Below are 22,814 nucleotides of genomic sequence, written 5' to 3'. Positions count from 1 at the left end.
GTAAGTGCCCTTTCATGGCTTACATATTAAAGCAAATACCTGTTAGGATGGTAAATACCAGCCCGAAGAGGCAACAGCGGAGTAGAGTCAGAGTCCTCGAGTCGGAATCAGTTATCTTACTTGTGTGATTGATTTACCTGGCAAATGAGCCAGTTTGGATAACAAATGTAACTGTCTGCTGTGTCCTCAGATGGACGTCCTCTTTATATTTTGAGACTGGGACAAATGGACACCAAAGGTCTGGTACGGGCTTTAGGAGAGGAAGTGCTTCTAAGACAGGTAACATAAAAAAAAAAGATTATAAGAAAAATTCTCATTCACTAACTGATTAAAAAAAACAGATATCGATGTCAAATATCAGATGCAAAATGGAAATTCTAATCATTTCTGGAAATGTTGTGTGTATTAATGCCATGTCTTGACTGTACTCTAGGTCCTGTCCATCAATGAGGAGGGACTAAGGCGTTGTGAAGAAAACACCAAAGTCTTTGGGACACCGATAAGGTTAATATTTACTAGATCTAGCATTGTATTAGTAACAATTAATCATGATTAATCAAGATTAGTTAACATTCATCAATAAAACAGGAAGAGTTATTAGGGGTTAGATGTATATAGATGGTATGTTCAAGGACAAATATAGTTATATATTAATATGTAAACATTGTATATTTTAATTCACTGGTCCGTTACATTTGACTCAGCTGTTGGACTTGTCTGGTGGATCTGGAAGGTCTGAACATGCGTCACCTGTGGAGACCAGGCATCAAGGCTTTACTGAGGATCATAGAGGTGGTGGAAGCCAACTACCCAGAGACCCTCGGCTGCCTCCTCATACTGAGGGCACCCCGAGTGTTTCCGGTGCTCTGGACCCTGGTGAGAATCAATATCTGAACTGAGCTGAGATGTTTTTAAGCTGTGTTCACTGCTTAATTGTTATAAAGTGTCTGTGTGAGGACTATGGCAGTGAAGTTGAAAAGTCTGGGATTTTAAATAACCAAATATTAAAGATTTGACAGAGAAGATGAAGATTTCAGCTCCATGTTTTCTTCTAACTAGGACACAAATCATCAACTTAGTCAAGTTAGTCTTGTATCTGTTTTCATCTTCTGCTGCCAGATCCACTCTGTCTCTATCATGCATTAGAGTAAAACTATTTGAACATGTAATCTTATATAAAGGTGGATTTTAGCGCTTTTATAAATGTTAAATATAGAATAGGTGAAACCTCTGTGACTCTTTTCACCAGATGGTGTCTCCAGAGCTCCACGACTGTTGATGGTGTTCTTTGTTTTTATCAAACACCATGTACAGACTCTGAATCACCAATGTCATCACAGGCTTTTATAAAAAACATTTCTCTTAGAGTCTGCAGGATGCATACATTCTATAAATAAATGAGATTTGCTGCACTCCACCGATTCGTTTTTGGAACAGCTTCATGACGATCATGGTCTGAGTTTTCTTTTCTCTTGAATACTTCCTGTTCCTAGGTCAGCCCCTTGATCGACGAGAACACACGTAAGAAGTTTCTTGTTTACGCAGGAAACGACTACCAGGGCCCTGGAGGCCTGGTGGACTACATCGACAGACACATTATTCCTCATTTCTTGGGAGGAGAATGTATGGTGAGAGTTACGCCTTCATCTTCAACACTGATGCAGACATTTTTACTTTGTATTAATGATGAAAGGAGTGATGAGGTGGTTAATAAATAGTTTCTTTCCTTGAAGTCTGACTTCCCCGAAGGAGGCATGGTCCCTAAATCTCTGTACAGGACTGCAGAGGAGCTGGAGTGTGAGGAGAACCGCCTCCTGACTGACTCCATCTACAAGAGTGCCAGTATCTTCAAGGGAGCGCCGTATGAGGTTGTCTCAGCTTCTCAGTCTGTGTACAATTCGAAATATCTTTTTTCCAATGAAGAACCTAAGATGTTTTGGAGTTTACGTATTGGAATGCAGTGCCAGCTACTGGCAAAAAACATGATGAATGACCCTTCTTCTGACTTTGTTTTTTTCTAATATTTGTATTCATTCCTACTTAGATGCTGGTTGAGATTTCAGAGGCATCATCAGTTATCACCTGGGATTTTGATGTTTTTAAAGGAGATGTGACTTTCAACATCTACCATTCAAAGCGGGCCCCTCAGCCTCTGGGAGCCCATGGCATCACATCCCTGGCTGGACCTGTCAATGCCCAGCTGATAGATAAGAACTGGGTGCTGGGCCAGGACTACAGCATGGTGGAGAAAGCCCTGATGTGCAGGGAAGGAGAAAGTGTACAGGTGGATTAAAAAAAGAAAAATCACATCTTCTTGCTCTGTTGCACAGACGTGGTGAATGGTGATCTTTTCTTAAGCCATAATTGAGTCTCTAAGGCTCTCCTCTTTCTTATACAGGGCTCCCACATAACACGCTGGCCAGGTTTCTACATCCTCCAGTGGCGTTTCCACAGCTCCACTGCCTGCACCGCCTCTAGCCTGCCCCGTGTGGATGATGTGCTGGCCTCGCTGCAGGTCTCCTCCCACAAGTGCAAGATCATGTATTACACCGAGGTGCTGGCCTCTCACGACTTCAGGTCAGTGCACACAAAACACAGAGCTTTCACTTGGTCTCATGTTTTCTTTGCTAAATGTGACCACTGCAAAAATGTACCGCAAATCACTTCATAAAAGCTTTGTGATTTCTGTCTTTAAAAATAAGATTTGAATGTCTTGCGATGCTCTGTGTTTGAAGATTATTTTCTCTGCCTCTGTTGTTGCTTCCAGGGGATCCATGACAAGTTTGGAGTCTTGTCACAGTGGTTTCTCACAGCTCAGTGGTGCCACGACGTCCTCTAGCCAATCACATTTCAGCTCCATCTCAAGGTAGCATCTACCAGACATCTGCAAAACCAGGCACTGACGAGCCAGCAGTGCCTTATTAGTTTGTATATGAGAATGCATTTAAGAAGATTTCTAGTGCTTGTATGTTTGTGCAGACATATATATCATATCACTAAACCAGCCAATTAAAGAGGAACATAAAAACCAAAAAAAAGAAGAAAAAAAAAACATCCACGACGCATTCTTGTCATTTCCATGGAGTTGCTCCAATTGTCCACCAGGTGTCAGTGCACTTTGATAGAAACTGCTGTCAGAAATGCAGTTTTTAACTTTGTCTTAACCTCACACTAATCCGTAGCAGTGTTTTCTAAATAAAATGTTGGTTATTATTATAAAGATTGAAGCTGATGTTTTATTACAAAATTGACTTTTTACATGATTTTGAACAATTAGTCCACCAGTGCTGTAATTGAATTATTGAACAGTCATGGATTGATTTTCAATATTACAGCCATGTTTAAAATAATTATTAGATTATATAAAATAACTGGCAAAAGTTTTCCACATCTGTGGAAATCAACATCAATTTTTCCATGCCTCCTTCTGCCTCCGTGGATAAGGGAGGTGTTTTCTGAAGAGGTGATTAAACTGAGTCGGACTTCCTCCTTGCGCATGTTGTTGAAGAAAGTGTTTCTCTGCCAAAGGCTTGTTTACACAATTCCTCATCCTGGTCTAAGGACCTCCCACGACACATTTGGTCCACCACAGGAACATGTACTGTATCTTTACCTAAAATGGCTCTACACCGTTCTCTTAGAGGGGGTTGTGATGCACAGCTAGATTGTTTGTCCCACTTTTGTTATATACTGTGAATGGAACAGAAGAAGATAATAATGCTTTAGATTAAGTGAGCAAATCAGCAAGTCACTGCACTGGAAGTCGTTGTAGTTTGTTCCTCAGGTCTTTAGTGAAACACTGGTAGCAATGAACCATCTGCATTTGTGTTTTTTTTTTTCAAAATGTATTTAAAAGTGCATGCTGACCAAGCATGACAAACACACTGTGTTAGGAAGCAGCTGTGCAAAACACTTACCTTTACAGTAAATTACATTTACAACTTGAAACATTGCACCCGGCTGCAGTGATAATATGCTGCTAAAATAGTTTTGCTCGACGTTTTATTTAAGAGTGAGTGTAAACATCACTACCTGAGAATGTGCTCATGACGATGCACCATCCTCCGTTAACGCCGGTTTACGTCTGACGCAGTAACGGCTAAATGTAAAGAGACTGATGCATCGCTCCCATGTCAAGACTGTTCTTGTTTTTTTTGTGTTTCCTAGATGTCAAGGTTAATTGACAACAGCACGTGTCAAAACTGCCCTCTGATCTTCACGTCTGACCATAAGATTGTTTTTTTTTTCTGCCTCAATTTGATCACAGTAAATCTTAACGGACATTTTCTTCCCACTGTAGCACGGCTCCTCATTAAAACCTGAGCCGCATGTTTAATTTTCCTCTTTTAGACAATCCTGACCTTCCTCCTAATTGAGACAAAGAACTCTTAATTGTGTGCCCTAAATTAGTTTTATGAAGCTTGACACACTGGAGGGGAAGCTTTGCATCACATTATGAGAATTAGCTTGTGTCCTCTGTAATACCAGTTAAGGTTTATTGCCTCTTCTGTCTGAGCTGCGGACCTGTCGCTTCAAGTAATCACGTTAAACTGTGTTGAGGTTGGAAATTCATTTTCTGACTTGATATATTGCGGGGCCTAATGAATATTTGTCTGGAGACAACTATATAGTCACCTCTATTTATCTGTGATGCTTTATGCTATCCTTTCCATCTTCAAACATTGATTTTTATTTTTTCTTCCTGTTACAAGAACGACCGTCAATCTGCCTTCAATTTGAGCCAATTGCTGAACACGGCCCTCATTTAAAATGAACTGTCAAGGCTCCGTTTAAATCAAATGTTTTCATCAGACTCTGATCATCAGACGTGCTTTGTACTGGCATTTGTTCAGCTCACTGAGTTCTGTCGTTGACATTTTCATTCCCCCTCACTTTAAATGAGCACTGATCGTGCAGGTCATTGAAAGTTTATGCAGTTTTTCAAAGCAGTATTTTCTAAGAGAAGGTAAAACTTTGTTGTTTTGTCTGTTTAGAAGATGCACATTAATTTTATGAAACACTCTTTATAATACATCAGTGTTACGTCCAAGTGACCAAACATCAAACAAATACATTTTATTTAAAGTTTATTTTAAAAAGCGGTTACTAGCAGCTTAGCTGTCTCTCCAGACAACCGGCAGAATCCTGCATCTTGTGCTTGGAGCATCACCTGAACCCAACATGACAAACTGTACGCTCCTTTTCTATAGACAAATTAGCTTTCTAGCTAAACCTAACCAAACTGATGTAGAGTACAGCCAGTGATGCCTTAACTACCCTAAGTAAAACAAAAACTACAGTACAATAAGAGTGTTGCCAAAAAGCAGTTTGTTTATTTGTTTTGTTTTTTAACAATTTATATATTTCCTCATAGCTAATAGAAGAAAAAAAACCCCACCACAGGTCATTGAGGCTAACAAAGCTCTGCTGTTTAGCCTGGCAGCTTAATGATTAACTTGGATCACATCGGCAAGAAAAACTGGCTTTACTGAGTGTTGATATACACAGAGCCAAAAATTATTATTGGAGAGGACTCGTCTTCACTGCCGAGCTGCTCCAGTCACTCCAAAAAAAAAAAAAACGGATTTTCCCTGTTTGTATGTAGAGGAGCTGGCAGATATCCCCAATGCACTTGAGTGATGTTGCTGTCTGCAGAATAAAGAAGAATGTGAGCATGTTACAGCAACTGCAAGAACGGGAGGGGTGAGCAGGAGGAGGAAAGACAGAGTCGGTGGTGAGGGGCCAGCAGGACCATCACATTAAGATTACCAGCGGATCATCCAGTCAAAGTCCATGAAGAGATGATTATGGTTTTGGTTGGAGTTTGACATGTGCTTCTGTTGAACATTATGGAGTGTGAATAAATTATGGATGTGTGTTCTGCTCAAAAATGAAGTCAAAGTGAAACCTTAAACCTTTATTTTCTCCAGTGAACACGAGAGAACATCCACTGGGTGTAAAAGACAAATAACTGACGTATTTCTTACTTTTGTTTATAAAATTGTTAAATCTGTCTGTGAACCTGCTTGTTTTTTTTTTGTCTTCAGTTCTGCATGCACTGAATTGTGAAAAAAGGACTTTGTTGTTAATATTAAATAAAGAAAAGAGTGAGGTAAAGGAACATACATACTCACGTTCGTTAGGTCGAAATATAAAACTGCTTTAATCCCTTGGGGAGTGCCATCGGGAGTTTAAGGACAAAAAACGTGCACCGCCCAACGTGGGGCTCGAACCCACGACCCTGAGATTAAGAGTCTCATGCTCTACCGACTGAGCTAGCCGGGCGCGGAAATCAACGAAAGTGCATTTTGATATGATAGTAAAAAGTAGTGCTTGGCCCTTTATTTTTTTATTAATATATATATATATAACAGTTCTGATTCACGCGCAGAGGAAAGATATACTGAAAACTGGGACACAACCGTGTCCACCTCGTCTTCCCCACTCACCCACGGTGTATTTTCATCGTGTTTGTTTGGTTTTACATGTTTCCGCAGACATGTTTGGTTTGGAGAATCAAGAACTTAGAGACAACAGTCGGTAGTTCGAGCGCGGTTTATACAGCGAGAGTAGCAGAGAAATTATTTCCTCGTTAATCTGGCAACCAACAAAAAGGGGAAGACTTGGCAACCCACGGGTGCGTCTCTGCAGCGTGATTACGTCATTTCCCCTACCAGCATGCAACAGGTGTTTTGACAGGCTGTGATTACAAACGTTGGGATGGTGAAGAGTTAAGAAAGTTTTATTAAGAAAGAATAGTTTTAATGCATTAAATAAACCTTTGCAGACAGGTGTCGCTCTAAATTAACTCTAAATATTTACAAGAATCCTCGCGGAGAAACTGTAACGGGATGCAGGTGGGTTTGTTGTTTAAATTCTGAAATAATAAATAAACAACAATATATTTATGCAACGGGTGTTTGTTTTAGCCTCTGTTTTGCAGTGTTTTGCTACGGAAGATAAAAGCTGAGGACACAGAACCAAGAAAAAAGCAACAAAAAAGAAAGAAAAAACCAAAACAAGCGCCGTTTCTCCAGAAGGGACAGGTAAGTTAGATTATTTTGCATTATGATTGGAGCAATTACATATTGTATGTTCTCTCCTTGACTGACTTGTAAACAGCATCATACAAAATTGCAATTTGTTCTGAAATTCCTTCCATTTCAAGGGAGTTCCTAATTTGTACGCAGGTATTTTTGTTTGTTTAACTTCCTTTATTAACAACCCGAGTAAATACGTGCGAATACATGAAATATCTGCAGTTGTCCTGTCCTTGGTTGAATGGTGGAGTGGATGTGACATGTGACTGTACCTGAGGTGTGAACAGTTCCAGGTCTGTCTGTTGAATGTGCCTGAGGGAAAGTCTACTGTCGGAGCTAAAAATGACTTCCTGACTAGGCTGCTGCATCAACTTCCCTTTTCTCCTCCTCCTTTGGTAATTGAATGGTAAAATCTCCTTTTTCTGTGACTTACATGAGGCTGACATTCCCGGGTTTCATTTACAATAATCACATATCATGGAACTACAAAGGGACGAGTAACTATGAAATATTTATTCTGACTTCTGTGACGGTTAAAGGGCTGTGTCAGAATTCGTACTATTTTGCTTTAAATGAAGTGTAAATGTCTCCAGCCGATACTGAATACCTGTACCATTAGGTATTTACAATATAACTGCGATCTTCATCCAAACACTTGTATTTATACGTGAAAATGTGCCGAGCCATGTGGTGATTTTGAAGACATTATGTGAATGAGAATTTATCCTTTTTCTTTAGTTTTTTTAACAAACTCAGACCAGTTGGTTCTCACATTAAACTGAGTGTAATGCTGGTTTCCCACTCTTACCTGATCTTCTCTGTCTTTGTCCACGCCGTTCCCGTGCTCCGTGAAGACCCTGTGGTTGTCGTTGTCTTGAAAACTGGTTTAAGCTCCGGACCGAGGTTCTTCCAGCTGTGATCTGTTAATCCTATTACATCCTTGTTGCATGAAGACACACAATCCTGTGCAGATCAAACAAAGAGTGAGAGGCCTTTTTTTTTTGCGCCACTTGCTCTGGCATCACTACATCTCTTTGACATTCGGTTTCAGCAACAGATTTCAACATGTCTTAAGATTTTAAGTAGTAAAACCAAGGTTGTAACCTCGGTGCCCTCTGAATGGATCCAAAATAGCCCGTTAATTGTGCCGTCATCGTGAAATTTCAATCTTACGCCTGACAGTAAATCTACAACCTCCTCTAATCTATTCCCACTAAATCATGAAGGGACAGAGCTGTAAATGTGCTCATTTAACTGCCAACAGTCTTCTCAGTGTCCACTCTCTAACCAGTGACTTGCAACCTAAGTAGGTGTGATGATTCAGAGAGCGCACACATCTCGCTGAAACAAAAAAGCCTGTGTCTGATGACTGATGCATTGTGATGCAACGTGGTGGTAAATCAGTTTGGACAGTTGTTTCAAACAGCAGCACGCTGGCGAACATCAATCAGTTGGCAGCTTCTCAGATGAGCGACACGGTCAGTGGGATGACGGTCCGTGCGTGAACACTTTTAACTTTGTCAAGAGAAAAATAAGTTCTTAAAAACTGTTAAACCAACAGTTACTGTATGAAGATCCAATATTTGTTTATGGTTATATTTCGTACAGTGTAATTATATGATTTCTGGTGTTTACCAGCGGGGGTTTAGTCAGAGTTTTAAGAATTGAACTGAAGGTTTTTGTTGGCCAACTGATTCTCTGGCTTCCACTCTAACAGAGCTGTGCCATGTATATAAACTGGCCTTCAAGTCCATTACGTGTTTTAAGACCTGATCTTAATCGATGGTATCACAACAGCCCTGCAGTAGACTGGATATATATATATAATGGGTGTAACAGGCTACGGTTGCATGGTGAACAGACATTTGGTTTGGGACGTGATTGGTCACCAGGTGTAACTGACAGCTGGAACATTATGCTTATGACATCACTGATGATGTCACTGGTCCAGACTCCTATTGGAATCTGTGGCCAGTTATCTTTTGGTGTGTGTCGTCTTTAACTTATTTAGTCCTTGTTGAGGTGATTCATCATCTCTAGCAGCTGAACTCTACAAATAGTATGTCTTTTTTTTAACTTAATTGTCAGATGTTATAATGAAATCATGGTGGTTTCAGGTGAGATGAACCTGCTGTGTGTTTTGATCCAAGATCCTCTTTTTTTTTTTTTTTTTGATTTGAGGCAGATTTGGGGAAAAAAGAAGAAAGTAACACAAGTCGTCTTTGTTGAATGCCCTCTCCTCTGTGCGGTTGTCCTGTTTTTCTGAAGCCTGTCAAAGTTCACTGACGCACTGTTGTTCTGTCTGTCAACCTTCACGGCTGTATCCTTGGGTTAGAATCCAGGAGAGCTCCTCCTGCTGCTCCTGCTGCTCCTAACAACCGGCCGATGCGGTTTAAAGATTCAGCCAGAAGTCTTCATTGCCATATTCACTTTGGATGCATAGTAAGCTCTTGTCAGAAAGTACACTTAAGCTGCTCATTGTGCTGTTTCCATGACAACGCCGACACGTTCAGGAGGCAGGAGAATGAGTCGACAGATTAATAAAATACAGTATTCTCTGTCGGTCTGCAGTAAACAGCCTACAGTAAAAACACGATGGAGAATGTGAGGCGGGGGCCGGACGTGTTTACTTGTCTTGTAAGTGGAGTGTGTCGTCTGCCAGGATAAAGTGTCCTGCAGGATTTTGCATCTGTTTATGACTCCCTCAACACTGGAGCTGTGGTTCTGACAGTCGTCAGGAAGTTAATGTGAAGCAGGGATAAATGTCAGCACACACTTTATGGATGCACAGGAGTGTGTGTGTGTGTGTGAACAAGTGATTTATGACCTTTGGCTTTTGGAAGTGTTGTTGATGTAAATATTTTGGAAGGTTTTTGAGAAAGAGCTCAAGTACATTCTCAATGTCTGACATGTTTTTCCTCTGCAGCGCCTCCTTCAGGTGGAAAAAACATAGATTCTAATAGTATTGTTTTTGCATGTTTTACTATAAATAGTTTTTTGCATTAATATTATTAAAAATATTATATAATTAATACATCCCAAATTATTCCAAATATATGTGATTAACCAGTGAGATGTGCTGTTTTAAATTGGTTACATTTTAAACTTTAACATGTTGACCTTTTGATTTTTACTGACTTTCATTGACAAATCTTGTCATTAGTCTTTCAGTTCTAATTGTGTAGTTTATTAAGTGCTTAAGAAATAAACTTGAGTTGAGTTGAGATCAACTGGATGTTTCTCCTGACCAAGGCCAACTCTGTCCTTTACTGACTTTTTATTTATTTATTTATTTTCTTATAGAATTCTGCTGGCACTGCTGGACTGTATATATCTATATAAGTTCTATATATGTCTTCACTGCGAATGCACACAATTTCCGCGAATTAAAGCAGCAGGATTTGTTGACGGACATCACAAAAAAAAACCCACCTAAACTCTCATGTTATTCTATTGAGTGTAAAAACACGCGCTGGAACACGAAACAGGCTGAGACAAGGAGAGGGAGTGAAATAAAGACACGACCTTAAGATTTTTCCATTCATTCTGCAGGACTCGAAGACTAGATTATCGCCCCCGTAACCTGCGTGGACGTGCTAATAAAAAACAAATTGTGTTTGAGATCGGCTCTTACTGCCAGGCTGTTAAAGGTCTGATCGCTTGTAAAATGGCATGTCAGTATTGTGAATATATGTGAATAATTTAAATTTAAATATAATTTAATTCAATTTTAATATTGACTTTTTGGATACAGATATGTTCAGCAGCAAAAAATCCCTGCATTTTAATGCCCTGTGACCCTGATGTAAAGTTTCTTGTGTTAAACAGCAATTTTTCTATTGAAGACCCTGGCATTTTTGGAAATAAAGATTCCACTGAGGATTGTAACCCCTGGACCTTCCCCTATGATCTGCAGGTTTTGATGACATGACAGGGGTTTCCTTGACCTTTGCCCTGTTGATAAAACATTTAAAAATAATCATCTAGTATATATATCCCTCTCCTCGTCGTATTTTGAGTCAAGTAATAAAAATTCATTATTCTTTTGCCCCAGGTGAGTGCTGAATAAGTGCAAAAAATTATTCTTATGTTCTCCAGGCTACATCAATGAAACAGAATTTAATTTTGATTTTTTTTTTTTTTTTTTTTCCCTAGAGACCTTTGTGGTTCTGTCTTGTACTAAAATATGAGGCAGCCGGCGCTTCTCAATTATTTGATCTGAAGTGTTTTATTTTTCTGCCATGTTGGGATCTCTGCAGTCACATATAATAATAATATCACTTTCATAACTGTTGTTTGTTTGTTTGCTCCTCTCTGGATCAACTGCATCAGCCACAGAACTCTGTCGTGTCTCACTTTAAGGTAAAAATAAGCGAGAAAATCTGGTCTCGCCACAGTGTTATACATTGACTGTTGGCTACAACGGCTTTGACAGAATGTCGTACCGAGTTCAACCACTCATTTCAATGGTCAGTTGATCCTCAGCCTCTGTCAGCTGTTAATTGAAACCCCTGAAAACCTAATTAGGGCTCAGAGCCTGAATGGACTCGACGACAAAAGATGCCGAAGCAAAATGGGCCTCAGCTTCATTACAGTCAGTTTGATTAACGGACTAATTTATTATTTTATTTATTTTACAAATGTGTTCAATACTTTCTTTCAAAATATGTACGGATTTTGCACAAAAGTTCTAAAATTGTAAAGATTTCCAATACTTTTGAAGTACTTGTTTGCGTGATGCACGTTGGGAGAAGTTGTTTGGACAAGTCAAATTGACAGTGAATATTGTAATATGTTGTAGTTTTATATACATTACCATGTTAAAGATTTGTTATATTATTATGTGTGTTTATTTAGTTGAACGTAGCAGTTGTTGGTGAGACAGTATTCTGACTGTTTACACCAAATTAAACATTTTGTTTGTTTACTGCTTGAAAAATTGTCGAATTTATCCCGCTCCTCATTGCGTATTCAGCAAAGTGACACAGTGAACTGCAGTAAAGTGTTTCCTTGTCATATTAATGCCAGAACATAGAAAGAGTGATGAATGGGTTTGAGTCCTGCAGCACAGATTAGCAGTAGTACTGTAGGTTCTGGACTGCAGTATTCTAAACATGAGAGCAGAGTTTCCCCAACATTGATTAAACATCCAGAGCTGTTTGCTCTCTAAATGAGATTTCCTATAATAAAATGATTAGTCAAAGCTGTTGCATATTCCTCCCCTTCACACAGTGTTTTAGGGCTTTTTTTTCAGGTCATTATTCTGCTCTGGAGTTTGTTATATTATTATTTGCTGGGTCTGTTGATCGTTTAGCTCACATTTCCACATTACTTTTCCGTTTCCTTCTATTATTCATCACATTTTGAGCTGTTATTAGATCGATTAACAGCTCTCTGCCGCCCTCACACGCCACATTTTCTCTGAATATTGCATAATAAACTCGGGGTTTGATGTCATTTTATAGATCCTCCAGACCTCTGGTGAATTCACATCCACAGCACTGTGCAGTTTTCTTCCCCTCCTCTCAGTGGCTCCGGTAACTTCAGCCTGCCTCACAGCAGTGGAACATTCTCACCTCGCTCCTTTGTCACATAATTGGTTCACATACAATGCACTGGTATTTTTCTCTGTATACACTGCAGGTGCCATTAGAGGCAGGTCATGTGCGCAGGATATAGGCATTAGGTAGAAACAGGAGACAGAGATGAAGAGGTTGGATATTAAAGGGAGCCGTGGTGCAGAAATGCAGCAGGAGGTGACAGGGTTTGAAGAATGGATGAAGATTTAGAGCCGAGCCGAGGGAAGAGAGTTCTTGTGGAAGATCAGCTTCAGATCCTGGTGTTTTTTTTTTCACGGCCTGCTTGATCTAAGACGTGCTAATTTCATTAGGTGGTAATTTTCCACGGTGTTTGGTGTGGACGCCTTACAGCCAGAAGGTCAACTGTTCTTATACCAGTTTCTACCGAAAACATTCACAATTCTTACTTACAGATTTCTATCCCCCCCCCTTGCCTGCAGGGGTGCTCCTCCTCAAACTCAATGAGAAGATATTCTAAAAGTGCCAAAAGGTGAATAATGTACCTACGGAGACTAGTAATGACCTTATTACTGTTTTTCAACCACAAAAATCCCTACGATTGTATGTTGTTGAGCAAGAGTTATTTTTATTGAACAAATCATTAAAGGACTGTACAGAAACTGACCTTTAACCTTACTAGATAAGACTAATTAATTTTCACGTGTTCAACTTCACAACTAACCTCCTTATCTTCCATCCTGTTTGATGTTGTTGTTTCCCAAGACTTAGCCAGAATATGGTTTGTCAGAACGTACTTTGTTGCCACCACTGGCTGCTCTTCATGTTCACGTTCTGCTTGAATGACTGTTGAAGTTGAAGCACTGCTGTGTTTTCATCCAAACCCACTTGATGTTTTTCCTGATGTCTTCAAAGAGTGAATGAAATGGGCGTCTTAAAGTCACGCATGTGTTTTGTTTCCCGACAAAAACCTGGGAGTTGAACCTCTGACGTCTGCGGCTCCAGAGTGAAAGAAGTAGCGAGCCTTAGAGTGATTTAAAGATGAAGGCTGTCAGCTCCGCCGCTTCCATTCAAGGGGCCACGAGAGAATAAAATTGCATCAGAGCCTTTTGTGACAATAGAACAATGGCTGTGAGACTGAATAGACTGGAGACGAAGTGACAGCTGGAAATGGGAGAGGAATAAGATTGAACTGAACTCTTCCTGGACAACATTCATGGCATTTACTATGTAAGATGAATCACAGATGGAGACTGAGGTTTGGATGAAGCAGCAACACATTCACCGCGTTGGATTCTGGTTCCTACATACGACATATTAGACGGACTGTTATTTTCATTTTAGTCATTTGAACTGTGGTAATTAATTAGTTAAGATTTGAGATTTTTCAAACTATCAAAGCTTTTCAACAGGTTTTGATCCAAGCTCAGTATGATTTTTTATACCTGAACTGAACCATTCACTCAACCGTAGCACTAGCCAAACTGACGTCTTTACTCACATACTGCACATATAATAATAATACACACATATACTCACAGTGTATACACTGTACTCTATGCCTCAGGCAGAATTCAATACTTTCCAACCATCATCCCTCCAGGCGTCAGAGCAGCTGCTGCTGATGATCAGTTCACGTATCGACAGTCTATTCATGAGTATTGAGTCATGTGTTGAATAAGAGCCACAATGGCGGCGTTGGCCCGCTCTCCAAAGGATATACACGCCCCATTGCTCTTTTCTGAGTGTGTATGAGAGTGCATTTCTAAAGTATACCTTGTTTATTAGTCTCATTTGTGCATGTGTGTGTGCGTGTGTGTGTGTGTGTGTGTGGGCTGCTGTGATTCATGCTGCTCTTGGAATCATTTGTTAAAACCTCGCCAACAGTTTTTGTTTTGGACCGAGAGCCGAGGCCGCCAACTTCAGATGATGACAGTCGATAAAGGGCGTGTTTGAAGTGTTTGTGAGCCGCGGTGTTTTATAGGTGTTCAACGCAGTGCTGTGCAAAGTATTTGTCTAAAGGTGAAGGGTTCGATGCTCTTGTGTTTCCTGGAATTATGAGCCCCATGTTTCACAGAGGGGTCTTTTGTGGCAGAGTGGGTTTTTTGGGGGTGGAGAGAGTTCTGAATTCTCTGAGCACAAAGAGCACATTTGAAAAGATAAGGTATTTGTCAGGTACTACAATGTGACCTTTCCTGTTAGTTTGGAAAGACATACAAATATAATTGGACGTATGATTGAGTGATGATCTGTATTATTGGGTTGATTTAAGTTGGTACAGGAATATAGCAGAATGACAGGGTGAGTCATGTGACCAGTGGCATTAATCATACTCTATATATAACATTTTTCTTCTGGTTACGTCTGTGGACATGTTTATATAATCAGAGCTTTTTTTTTTATTGTTGAAGTTACAGTTTAAATTCTTCCTTATTCTTCCTTTTTAATCCAATCCATTAGTCTAAAAAATACTGTTGCTTAGTTTTTCAATGACCACATCACGCCATAACAATAGCACTGCACCACAGTTTTAGCCTCCCTCTGCAGCCCCTCTGAGCAACCATGACTTGCAAAGTGAAGTAATAACGTCAGGCTACAAAAAACAAAGGTTTTTTTGTAGCCTGAAAGAAGAAAGTGAAACCTCCAACTTCTTATCCAACCAAAGTTTTATTGTCATTACATAGATTTTTATGTATTTTTTCCTCATTTTATTCATTCTGTCTCATTAATTCTTTTACTCCTCAACCAAATGGTGCAGCGGCCTTGTTTTGTGGGGAAACCCCAGCAGCTCTTCTCCTCTTTACATATGAATCTGTCACGGCCGCCGTTTATCACGGCTGCTTTGAAGAAAGATTTGCATCTGATAAATCCAATAAGTGTTGTCCTGTTTGGGCTCCTGCCTCTCTAAATTGCAGTCACACTGCCAAGCATGGTTGGCTTTTCATGAGGCGACGCGTTTGTTGACAAACATGTGATGAGGTGAATGTTTGAATAACTAATTCAAAAAGCAATTTAGCAATGAATGAGATGTAAAAAAAAACAAAACAGGGTTAGGAAGGCACAATCTTGTTAGCATTTTGTAATATGCACACGAGAGCTGGGGTAAAAAAGCAATTGCATGTTCTCATTAGCAGCGACAGTTGGGGGGAAACACAATAAGTAAGTGAGTGAGATGGAAAGGTTTACACATCACAGCACTAGAGTGTCCTCTGTGTCTTTCAGTGGCTTTAATCCTAAAAATTGTAGCAAACAATTATTTGCACAGGCAAAGCTTTTAAAAGCAATTTAAACGGCTCTCTGTTATAAAACCTCAGCCTCGTGGTACAAATACATGAAATATTCATAGCCATGTTTTATGTTTGTACACTCTGTGACAATGATGCACTGCTTTAAGCTGAAACAAGATTTTTAATCTTCTTGAAACATTTTGTTGTTGTTTTTTAAAGCCATTAATCACCACAAGTCTTTACCTGAATAATTTACGCCACTCGAAGCACTTCATTATATTCACTAAGGAAATTTATGTCATGTGATATAATCATTATTCTGTAAGGCGTGGACTGAAGAGGTTTGTCAAGTGACCTTGGATTAGACCGGCGCCCCCTACAGTGACCGGGATTCGACGTCACTCTCGAGGAATTTTACCAAATCAGTCCCAGACTCCAGGGTTTTGACCCAAAAGGTTCTGGAAGATGTCATTTTATTTTAATTTCCACCTGTAAACCCAGCACAGACCCGTCTCCTTCACCTCTGTGTCTGGTTGCCTCCGGATTTAAAGCCACGCAGATCGGTGATTTTTTTTTTGTTTTTTTGTTTCTTGGATCGACTGTCCTGTCTTTCCTCAATTAGCCACAGCAATCTGTCAGCGTTAACGCGTCACGTCTTTCCTCAATTAGCCGCAGCAATCTGTCAGCGTTAACGCGTCACCTGTCAGTTTGTCCAGAGTGACATAAGCAATCGTGTAAAAGACACTCATTGTTTAGTGTTCAATATAACCAATATGCTCTGCGTCTGCCTCAGCAGATGCCACCTCATATAATGTGTTCAAGTCTGACTCATCTGAGCAGGAGGAAGTGGGGGGGGAAGGAGGGGGGGGGGGGGGGGGGGGGGGGGTTGGAGCTGGTGGGTTCACAGTAAGGTACCCTTAACTATTGGGAAGACTTTTAATACGTGAGTGTTCTACTTTTCAACAATCATATAATTACCTTTTTCCCTCCAGTTTTTATATTAATTGTGGTTATTTCCACTTTAGTCTGAAATTATTTGGTTATTTTGTTTTACTCATTCAGAGTTTCTGTAGCCTACAGTACCGGTGAATGAACCAGCACAGGTAACAAAGCCCTTTGCTCCATGTGATCTGAGGGACCCTGTGCTTGTGCGAGACAGTCCACCCCACCTAGCCTGAAACGTCAGGGCAGCAGGGTTTATGTTTAAGTGTTTATTTGAGGTAAAGAAACTTTATTTAACCAACATTTCCATCGATGTTCAAACTCCAGTTGGCAGCATCTGAGCCAAGACCTAGAAGTGTCCCAAAGGGTGAAATTGGTGACCTAGTATTTATCCACGGCCAAGACCACTGCACATTTGCCAGTAAATGTCCACTATTTTTTATTCATTAGAAGTTCAGGCCATATTTGCCCATTTTTATTTTAGGTCACTTCACACTTACAGTCTGAATAAAATCCAGCATGGCGACAGCGTTACGACCCACATTCACTTGTTTTTCTAGTGTTTGCCAAAACAACAACAACAACAACGCTTCTAAAAATACTTGCAGTGTGTGTGCATGGCCTCAGGAGGGAGTGCATTGAATGTAGCGTTTGGCGACAGTGTGACTGACGTGTGGTGGTCAGCAGTTAAAGAGTGGCGGCTCATCCTGAGAGACCTACAGTACAGGAATGGGATTTTTACCTAAAGCTGCTGTCGACGGAAGGAGCAGCCAGAAGTCACCACGAGTCAGGGGAGATGGAGACAACGTTAACAGTATCTCAGTGTGTGTGTGTGTACATGAATATACAGTATATGTATGTACACACACGAGTATATGAGATACTCTTTACATTGTTTCCATCTCCCCTGATCCGAGATAAAATAATGAGTGTAGTATCAAAACATTATGATTATGAATGAATTATTCCAGACTGGATCAGTCTTTTACTCAAATGTTTTTGCAGGAGTAGTTTCAAGACTTAGAAGTAAATAGGAGGTAAAAAGTAAAAGCCCTTTAGATTCTTCTCTGTATATTTTAATATAATCCTCACCCCTCCCTCCCGTCCCTCCCCCCTCCAGCTGTGTACGGCAGGATGCCTTTCCTGCTGTTCCTGGTTGGACTAAAATCTGTTCTGACCATAAGTTGAGCTCATCAACACACACACACACACACACGGTGTTCAGTGTTCTTCAACTGACAGAACTTTTCTGTAAAAACATTTAAACACAGTCATTAGTCGACTGAGACAGAGGCCAGGGCAGTGGAGACCCCGAGCTTATTGTGTGAGATTTGTTAAAGGTCTCTGCTAAGGATTTTCGATTGTGATTAAAGGTTAAACTTACAAAGTCAATTACAGCGGCTCATTATTATTATGTCGTCCCCAAAACAATATTTCCTGGCAGATGTTTTTTGTAACTAACGTCTGTAAGAAAATGCTCTGCAATTAAAAAAAAAAAAGCGTCAGTTTTCCAATGCCCGGCTGACGGCTGTTAAAAAGTAACACAGTTTTATTTTTACCTGTTTTTATTTTGCCTAAAAGAAACTAATTTTCAAGTCAAGTTAACCCTGACACTCACGGGGGAAACAGAGTCATTCTCTGCTCTGTGTGCAGGCAGTGGTTAATTGAAGACAGATTATACCTTTGACACCTTAATGGCTGTTTTTCATTAGCACGACTTCTTAAGAGCATTTCTGTGTTTTAGCTCAAAAATCCTGCAAATCTTAGACAAAAACAAAAGACGGCTCTTGGTCGTATATAAAAACAAACATTATATAATCCTGAGCGGCTTAAACAACAACATCCACGCTTTGAAAACACTCACAGTAGAAGCTTTAATGTGTTAACAACCAATTTTGAACATCTCAGTGTGAGAACCATTCAGTGGCAGGTTGATACAGATACAGACTGTGCAGAGGTCACAGGTGTAGTAGCCTTGGCTGTTCTTAAGAACTGAACTGATAAGAACTTCACGTTGACATGTAGTGACACCTCCTCACCATAGAAACATGTCGATGTGAAAAACAACCTTGATTGTCTGATTGTGAGAAACTTGGTTGTGTTGAAGCAACCTTGGCGAACGTTAGCAAGAGGTGTTCCAACAAACCACAAAACTAGCTGTAAAATTAGCCAGTTAGGTTAAAAAAAAGACCAACGAAGTCTCATATGCAATGAATGTCCAACTGTTGTGACTGTGTCTGGTGTTAAAACTGAGCCTAAGAACCCAAACCTGCACCGTCCACGCAGGATCTCGTGCCTCAGCATCAAGCTTAAGTAGTCAGCAAAAATGAATATCTCGTGCCTCAGCATCTGGTTAAAGTTGAAATAAAAACACAAGCTTAAGTAGTCAGCAAAAATGAATGGCTGGGCCACTCTGGTCATTGCATTTTTTATAACAAACATTTACTTTATTCACAAATTGAGTCGATATGACCGCCTGTACCCTCGGCTCCTCTGATCGTTCTACGTTTCTCATCAGTTTTCTACTCAGGATTTTAAATGGTATAAAGGCTTGGACCTGTTATGTGCATACATTAGTGGATGCACAACTCTAAGATATAGGTTTTGGATGGGAGCAGCGCAGAATAACTGTCAGGCATTATCCTCTCCCCCTCCCTCTCTCTCCCCCTCCCTCTCTCTCTCCCTAAGCCTGCACTCATTAATTCTAAACCAGGCTGTTTCTGTCAGGGCTGCTCCACCGACGGCGTGTAAAGAGCCTGATGAGAGCAGGAGCACACAGGATGACAGTGCAGGTGTGGGCAAGCAGCCAGGAGGTGACGCTGAAGTGGTAGAAGCCGGGGGAGGGGGAAGGCTGGGGGTGAGTCGTAAGGAAAGTTGAAAGTTGTGATATACACATGCACACACTGCTGGTTGCTCATTAAGGTGGCTGGGGGGTGTGGGGAGGGCTAGATGGGGGGGCGGTGTGATCCCTGCTCTTGCCACAGAGTGTGGAGGAAGGATGGGACAGCCCGTGTCAGAGGAGTCGTCAGCAGATCTATTATAGTCCACAGCTCTGAATATTACAGAAAGTTTTTTTTTTTTTTGCATTGTTTCTTGGAATCTATGGCGACGATTAAACTCTGCTTATCGACTTTTTTGGTGCTGCACTTCATTTTCTCACAGCCAGGGTGAGAGTAGGAGTCAATCTCAGAGCCCGACGGCTGTGTCCACATGACCAATTAGCATCTGCTGGTAAAGGCCATTAGTCCAACAGCGGGAGGCCATTTTCCATCCCATAGACCACATTGACAGTCTGAAGGCATTTCTGGCTAATCTGCCACCATCATCTGTGGCACAGACATTTGTTATTAACTTTCCTTTGTGTTCTTCAATGTTCCACCAGTATTTTCTATGTTCAATGCATAGACAACATATAAAAAAAGACAAAACTCTTCTCCATCTTCCTGATTTCTCATTTTTGAAGCTAATCTCAAACACCGCAGAAGAAGAACATTTGAACTTCTGATGCAGAAGTTTTGGCTGCAGTGGCAACACTGGGCCAGCAGGGGCAAATTCCTTTTTTGCTTTTAAAATATGAAGTAAAAGTAAGGGCCTAAATTCACCTTTTTGCCTTTTTAACCCATATGATAATTTATTCAATAATAATGTGGTATTTTTCCCTGTTCTCTTCTATTTAGCATGAAGTTACCGTGTGCATAATATCTATATATAAATGGTCACTGGCTGTGGTTTACTAATTTACTAACCCTAACCAGCTGATGAAAGTCATCAGATATAAAGTAATTGAATTTCACACTGTCCTGCCTCAAATCAAAAACTGTTTAAACCAAAACAATCAACCTTCACGTCAGTCCTGGGAAACTTCTTTCACGTTTCATTAAACACACGTCTCCGTTCTGAACGGTGTATTTCAGTGAGAGCTCCTCACTGGGTACACGGAGATATTTTCTATGCCTCTGAGGTCATGGATTATTCATAGAATATGGAGGGAGGTGACGCAGCCCCGTGGTGTGGCTCATGTACCAGTGAGCGTGACAGGAAGGGAACGATGGTGATGCTGTTATTTGCTCATTTGTCTTTTTTTTTACCCTTCAGTGGATTAAAAACATGTCAGTCATGACAGCGTAGTGGTGTCACGGTGCGCTGGACAACAGCGCTGGGTTGGTGTTGCTCACCGAGTCCAGCCGGGTGTTCATCGCAGCGCTGAAAAGGTGTTTCATGTTGGATTGAAATAATGATGAAATCACGCTGTAATGTTTGTACATGTCGGTGTTCAGGAAAAACAAAAGACAGATGGAATCCCTGTTCAGACTGCTGTGTCTCTGTGTGTTGTTCCTCAGCTGTACTTAACAGTGGCATGTGTGTTGTGTATTTTTATGTTTTGTAATGAAGAAGAAAAAAAATCATACATTTTGTTGGTCAGGACAAATAGAAACGCCTGGAGAGAATGGAATTACTCCTCACACACTACAGCCATTGTGGGATTCGAACCCCAATCCTCTGATAACAAGTCTGATTCTCCTATCCTTTTTTTAAGAACTACTATAACATTCAACATAGTGATAGAACAAAAAGGTTCATTGTTAGCGTCAATAGGTTTTTTCTTCTTCTTTTATCATTTCTTTTGCTTTTCCTATTGACGGCAACGATTTACCCTGACTTGTTGATCTTTGAAGACAAAGACAAACTCTCTGCCCAACATTATTTTCAAAAAGAAACTGGTATTTAATTCTGTCTTGTTTGGCTTCTGTTTTTTGTGTCTTCCATTACCTTGACCCTGAATTCCCATCCTTTTTATTTGTTCCAAACCACTACGTGGCTGTGAAGCACATGACAGTCGTTGGGTGTCAGGACTGAGTGCTGAATAACCTCCAGTGTGTTGAATGACAGGAGACTTAAGGTCCCTTTGTGTCCAACATGGGAGTCGATAAAATCCCAGTAAGCTGTGCAGTTAATTCCCTAATGGATAACCCTTTACATGTATCGACATGTATGGAGTGCTTTTCAAAATAAAAGACCTTTTTTTTCTCTAGACTTCTCAGTACATGACCTTCAGTTTCTGCAGGATGAATAGACTTCTTCGCTGTTAGCGAAAGTGGTTTAAGTAAAAAGTTCCAGATATCGTCATCGTCGTTTACTTTATTGCTTCACATATAAGCTTAAAAAACAGAATATAGTTATATAGTTTAATTATCAGTATTTATTATTTTACCAATACATTTATTACAGCTGAACAATCAGATTAGAATGTTTTTTCCGCTACAACTCGCCGTGCTGTCGTCAGTGTCAGCTCCGCCGTGTCATGCTGTACCTGGACTCAACTGAATAATAAAAAAAAAAACCTCAGAAACCTCAGCAGAAGCTCTTTGCAGCTGACCTGATTATGGAAAACTGCAGCTCATAGTATCTCTCCCAGAAGGTGCAGGAATCGTGGCATCTTCACGAAGTACATTCCCACTGTGCCAGCTTCTGTCACGAAATGGCCCTTTGTGTATCTGAAATATGGCAAAAGCTCAGCCGTGGCAAACGACCAGAAAAGCAAATTAGAGCGAAGACGGGACAGAATGAAGGCAAATGTATTTATCAAACAGAAAAAAAAATAACGTAGCGAATGTTAGCGACATGCTGTGTTTGGGTTTTAATAATTGGAGGTGGAAGTGGAAAATTGATTTATAAGAGAGGCGTTCATCAACAGTCACTGCAGTGAATTATTCAACTTTAAGCCCCCGATCTAAAATGTAGAACAAATGATGAGGCGACTCGTGCCAAACCATCTGCCATCGCACGGCCGTGTACGTGAGGAGATAAACTGGTCTTTTCAGGAGGTGATGATATATATTTTAGGGAAAGGAGGATTTGTAACTGCAGTTATTTACTGTGAGAACATTGCAGAAATGAGATATTAATGAGGATTAATCTAGAAAAATATACTGGTCTAATGCATGTTTATAGACTTTGTATTAGGATCAGTGGATGGATGGACGGACGGATGGATGGATGGATGGATGGCGGGAGGAATTATTGTTGTGTCAGTTTGTCAATTGTCACATGGATCAAAAACTTGATCT

The 22,814-nt window shown here is 40.4% G+C and overlaps 1 protein-coding gene, 2 long non-coding RNA genes and 1 other non-coding gene across 12 annotated transcripts in view; 2 read left to right on the top strand and 2 right to left on the bottom strand.

The window, feature by feature from the left end:
• Positions 1–3,220, top strand: part of sec14l1 (SEC14-like lipid binding 1) — a 7,768-nt gene extending 4,548 nt beyond the window's left edge. Inside the window, exons 9-16 of the mRNA XM_008330068.3 lie at positions 191–279; positions 434–504; positions 705–876; positions 1,494–1,628; positions 1,734–1,868; positions 2,045–2,284; positions 2,399–2,577; positions 2,768–3,220. Of these exons, the coding sequence (XP_008328290.1) occupies positions 191–279; positions 434–504; positions 705–876; positions 1,494–1,628; positions 1,734–1,868; positions 2,045–2,284; positions 2,399–2,577; positions 2,768–2,870 (1,124 nt within the window). The 3' untranslated portion in view covers positions 2,871–3,220. The remainder of the gene's footprint in view (positions 1–190; positions 280–433; positions 505–704; positions 877–1,493; positions 1,629–1,733; positions 1,869–2,044; positions 2,285–2,398; positions 2,578–2,767) is intronic.
• Positions 3,221–4,148: 928 nt separating this feature from the next.
• Positions 4,149–6,494, bottom strand: LOC112488443 (uncharacterized). The gene is made up of 2 exons (XR_003052496.1): positions 6,135–6,494; positions 4,149–5,649 (listed from the first exon to the last, which is right to left on the bottom strand). It is a non-coding gene; the product is annotated as an uncharacterized LOC112488443 (long non-coding RNA).
• On the bottom strand, positions 6,213–6,285 carry trnak-cuu (transfer RNA lysine (anticodon CUU)). Its single transcript has one exon. It is a non-coding gene; the product is annotated as a tRNA-Lys (tRNA).
• A 158-nt stretch (positions 6,495–6,652) lies between the features above and the next one.
• LOC107989885 (uncharacterized) overlaps positions 6,653–22,814 on the top strand; it is a 55,872-nt gene continuing 39,710 nt past the window's right edge. For 5 of the 9 annotated variants that reach the window (XR_003052494.1, XR_001761418.2, XR_003052492.1 and 2 more), the window contains exons 1-2: positions 6,653–6,857; positions 6,930–7,046. This is a non-coding gene — a long non-coding RNA (uncharacterized LOC107989885). The other 4 variants (XR_001761416.2, XR_003052495.1, XR_003052491.1 and 1 more) reach the window with 4 other exon arrangements.

Source organism: Cynoglossus semilaevis, chromosome 17 (assembly GCF_000523025.1).
Source record: "Cynoglossus semilaevis isolate Cse_v1.0 chromosome 17, Cse_v1.0, whole genome shotgun sequence".
NCBI lineage: Eukaryota > Metazoa > Chordata > Actinopteri > Pleuronectiformes > Cynoglossidae > Cynoglossus > Cynoglossus semilaevis.
Note: the sequence above shows the minus strand (reverse complement) of the source record. Positions and strands in the feature narration are given on the sequence as shown.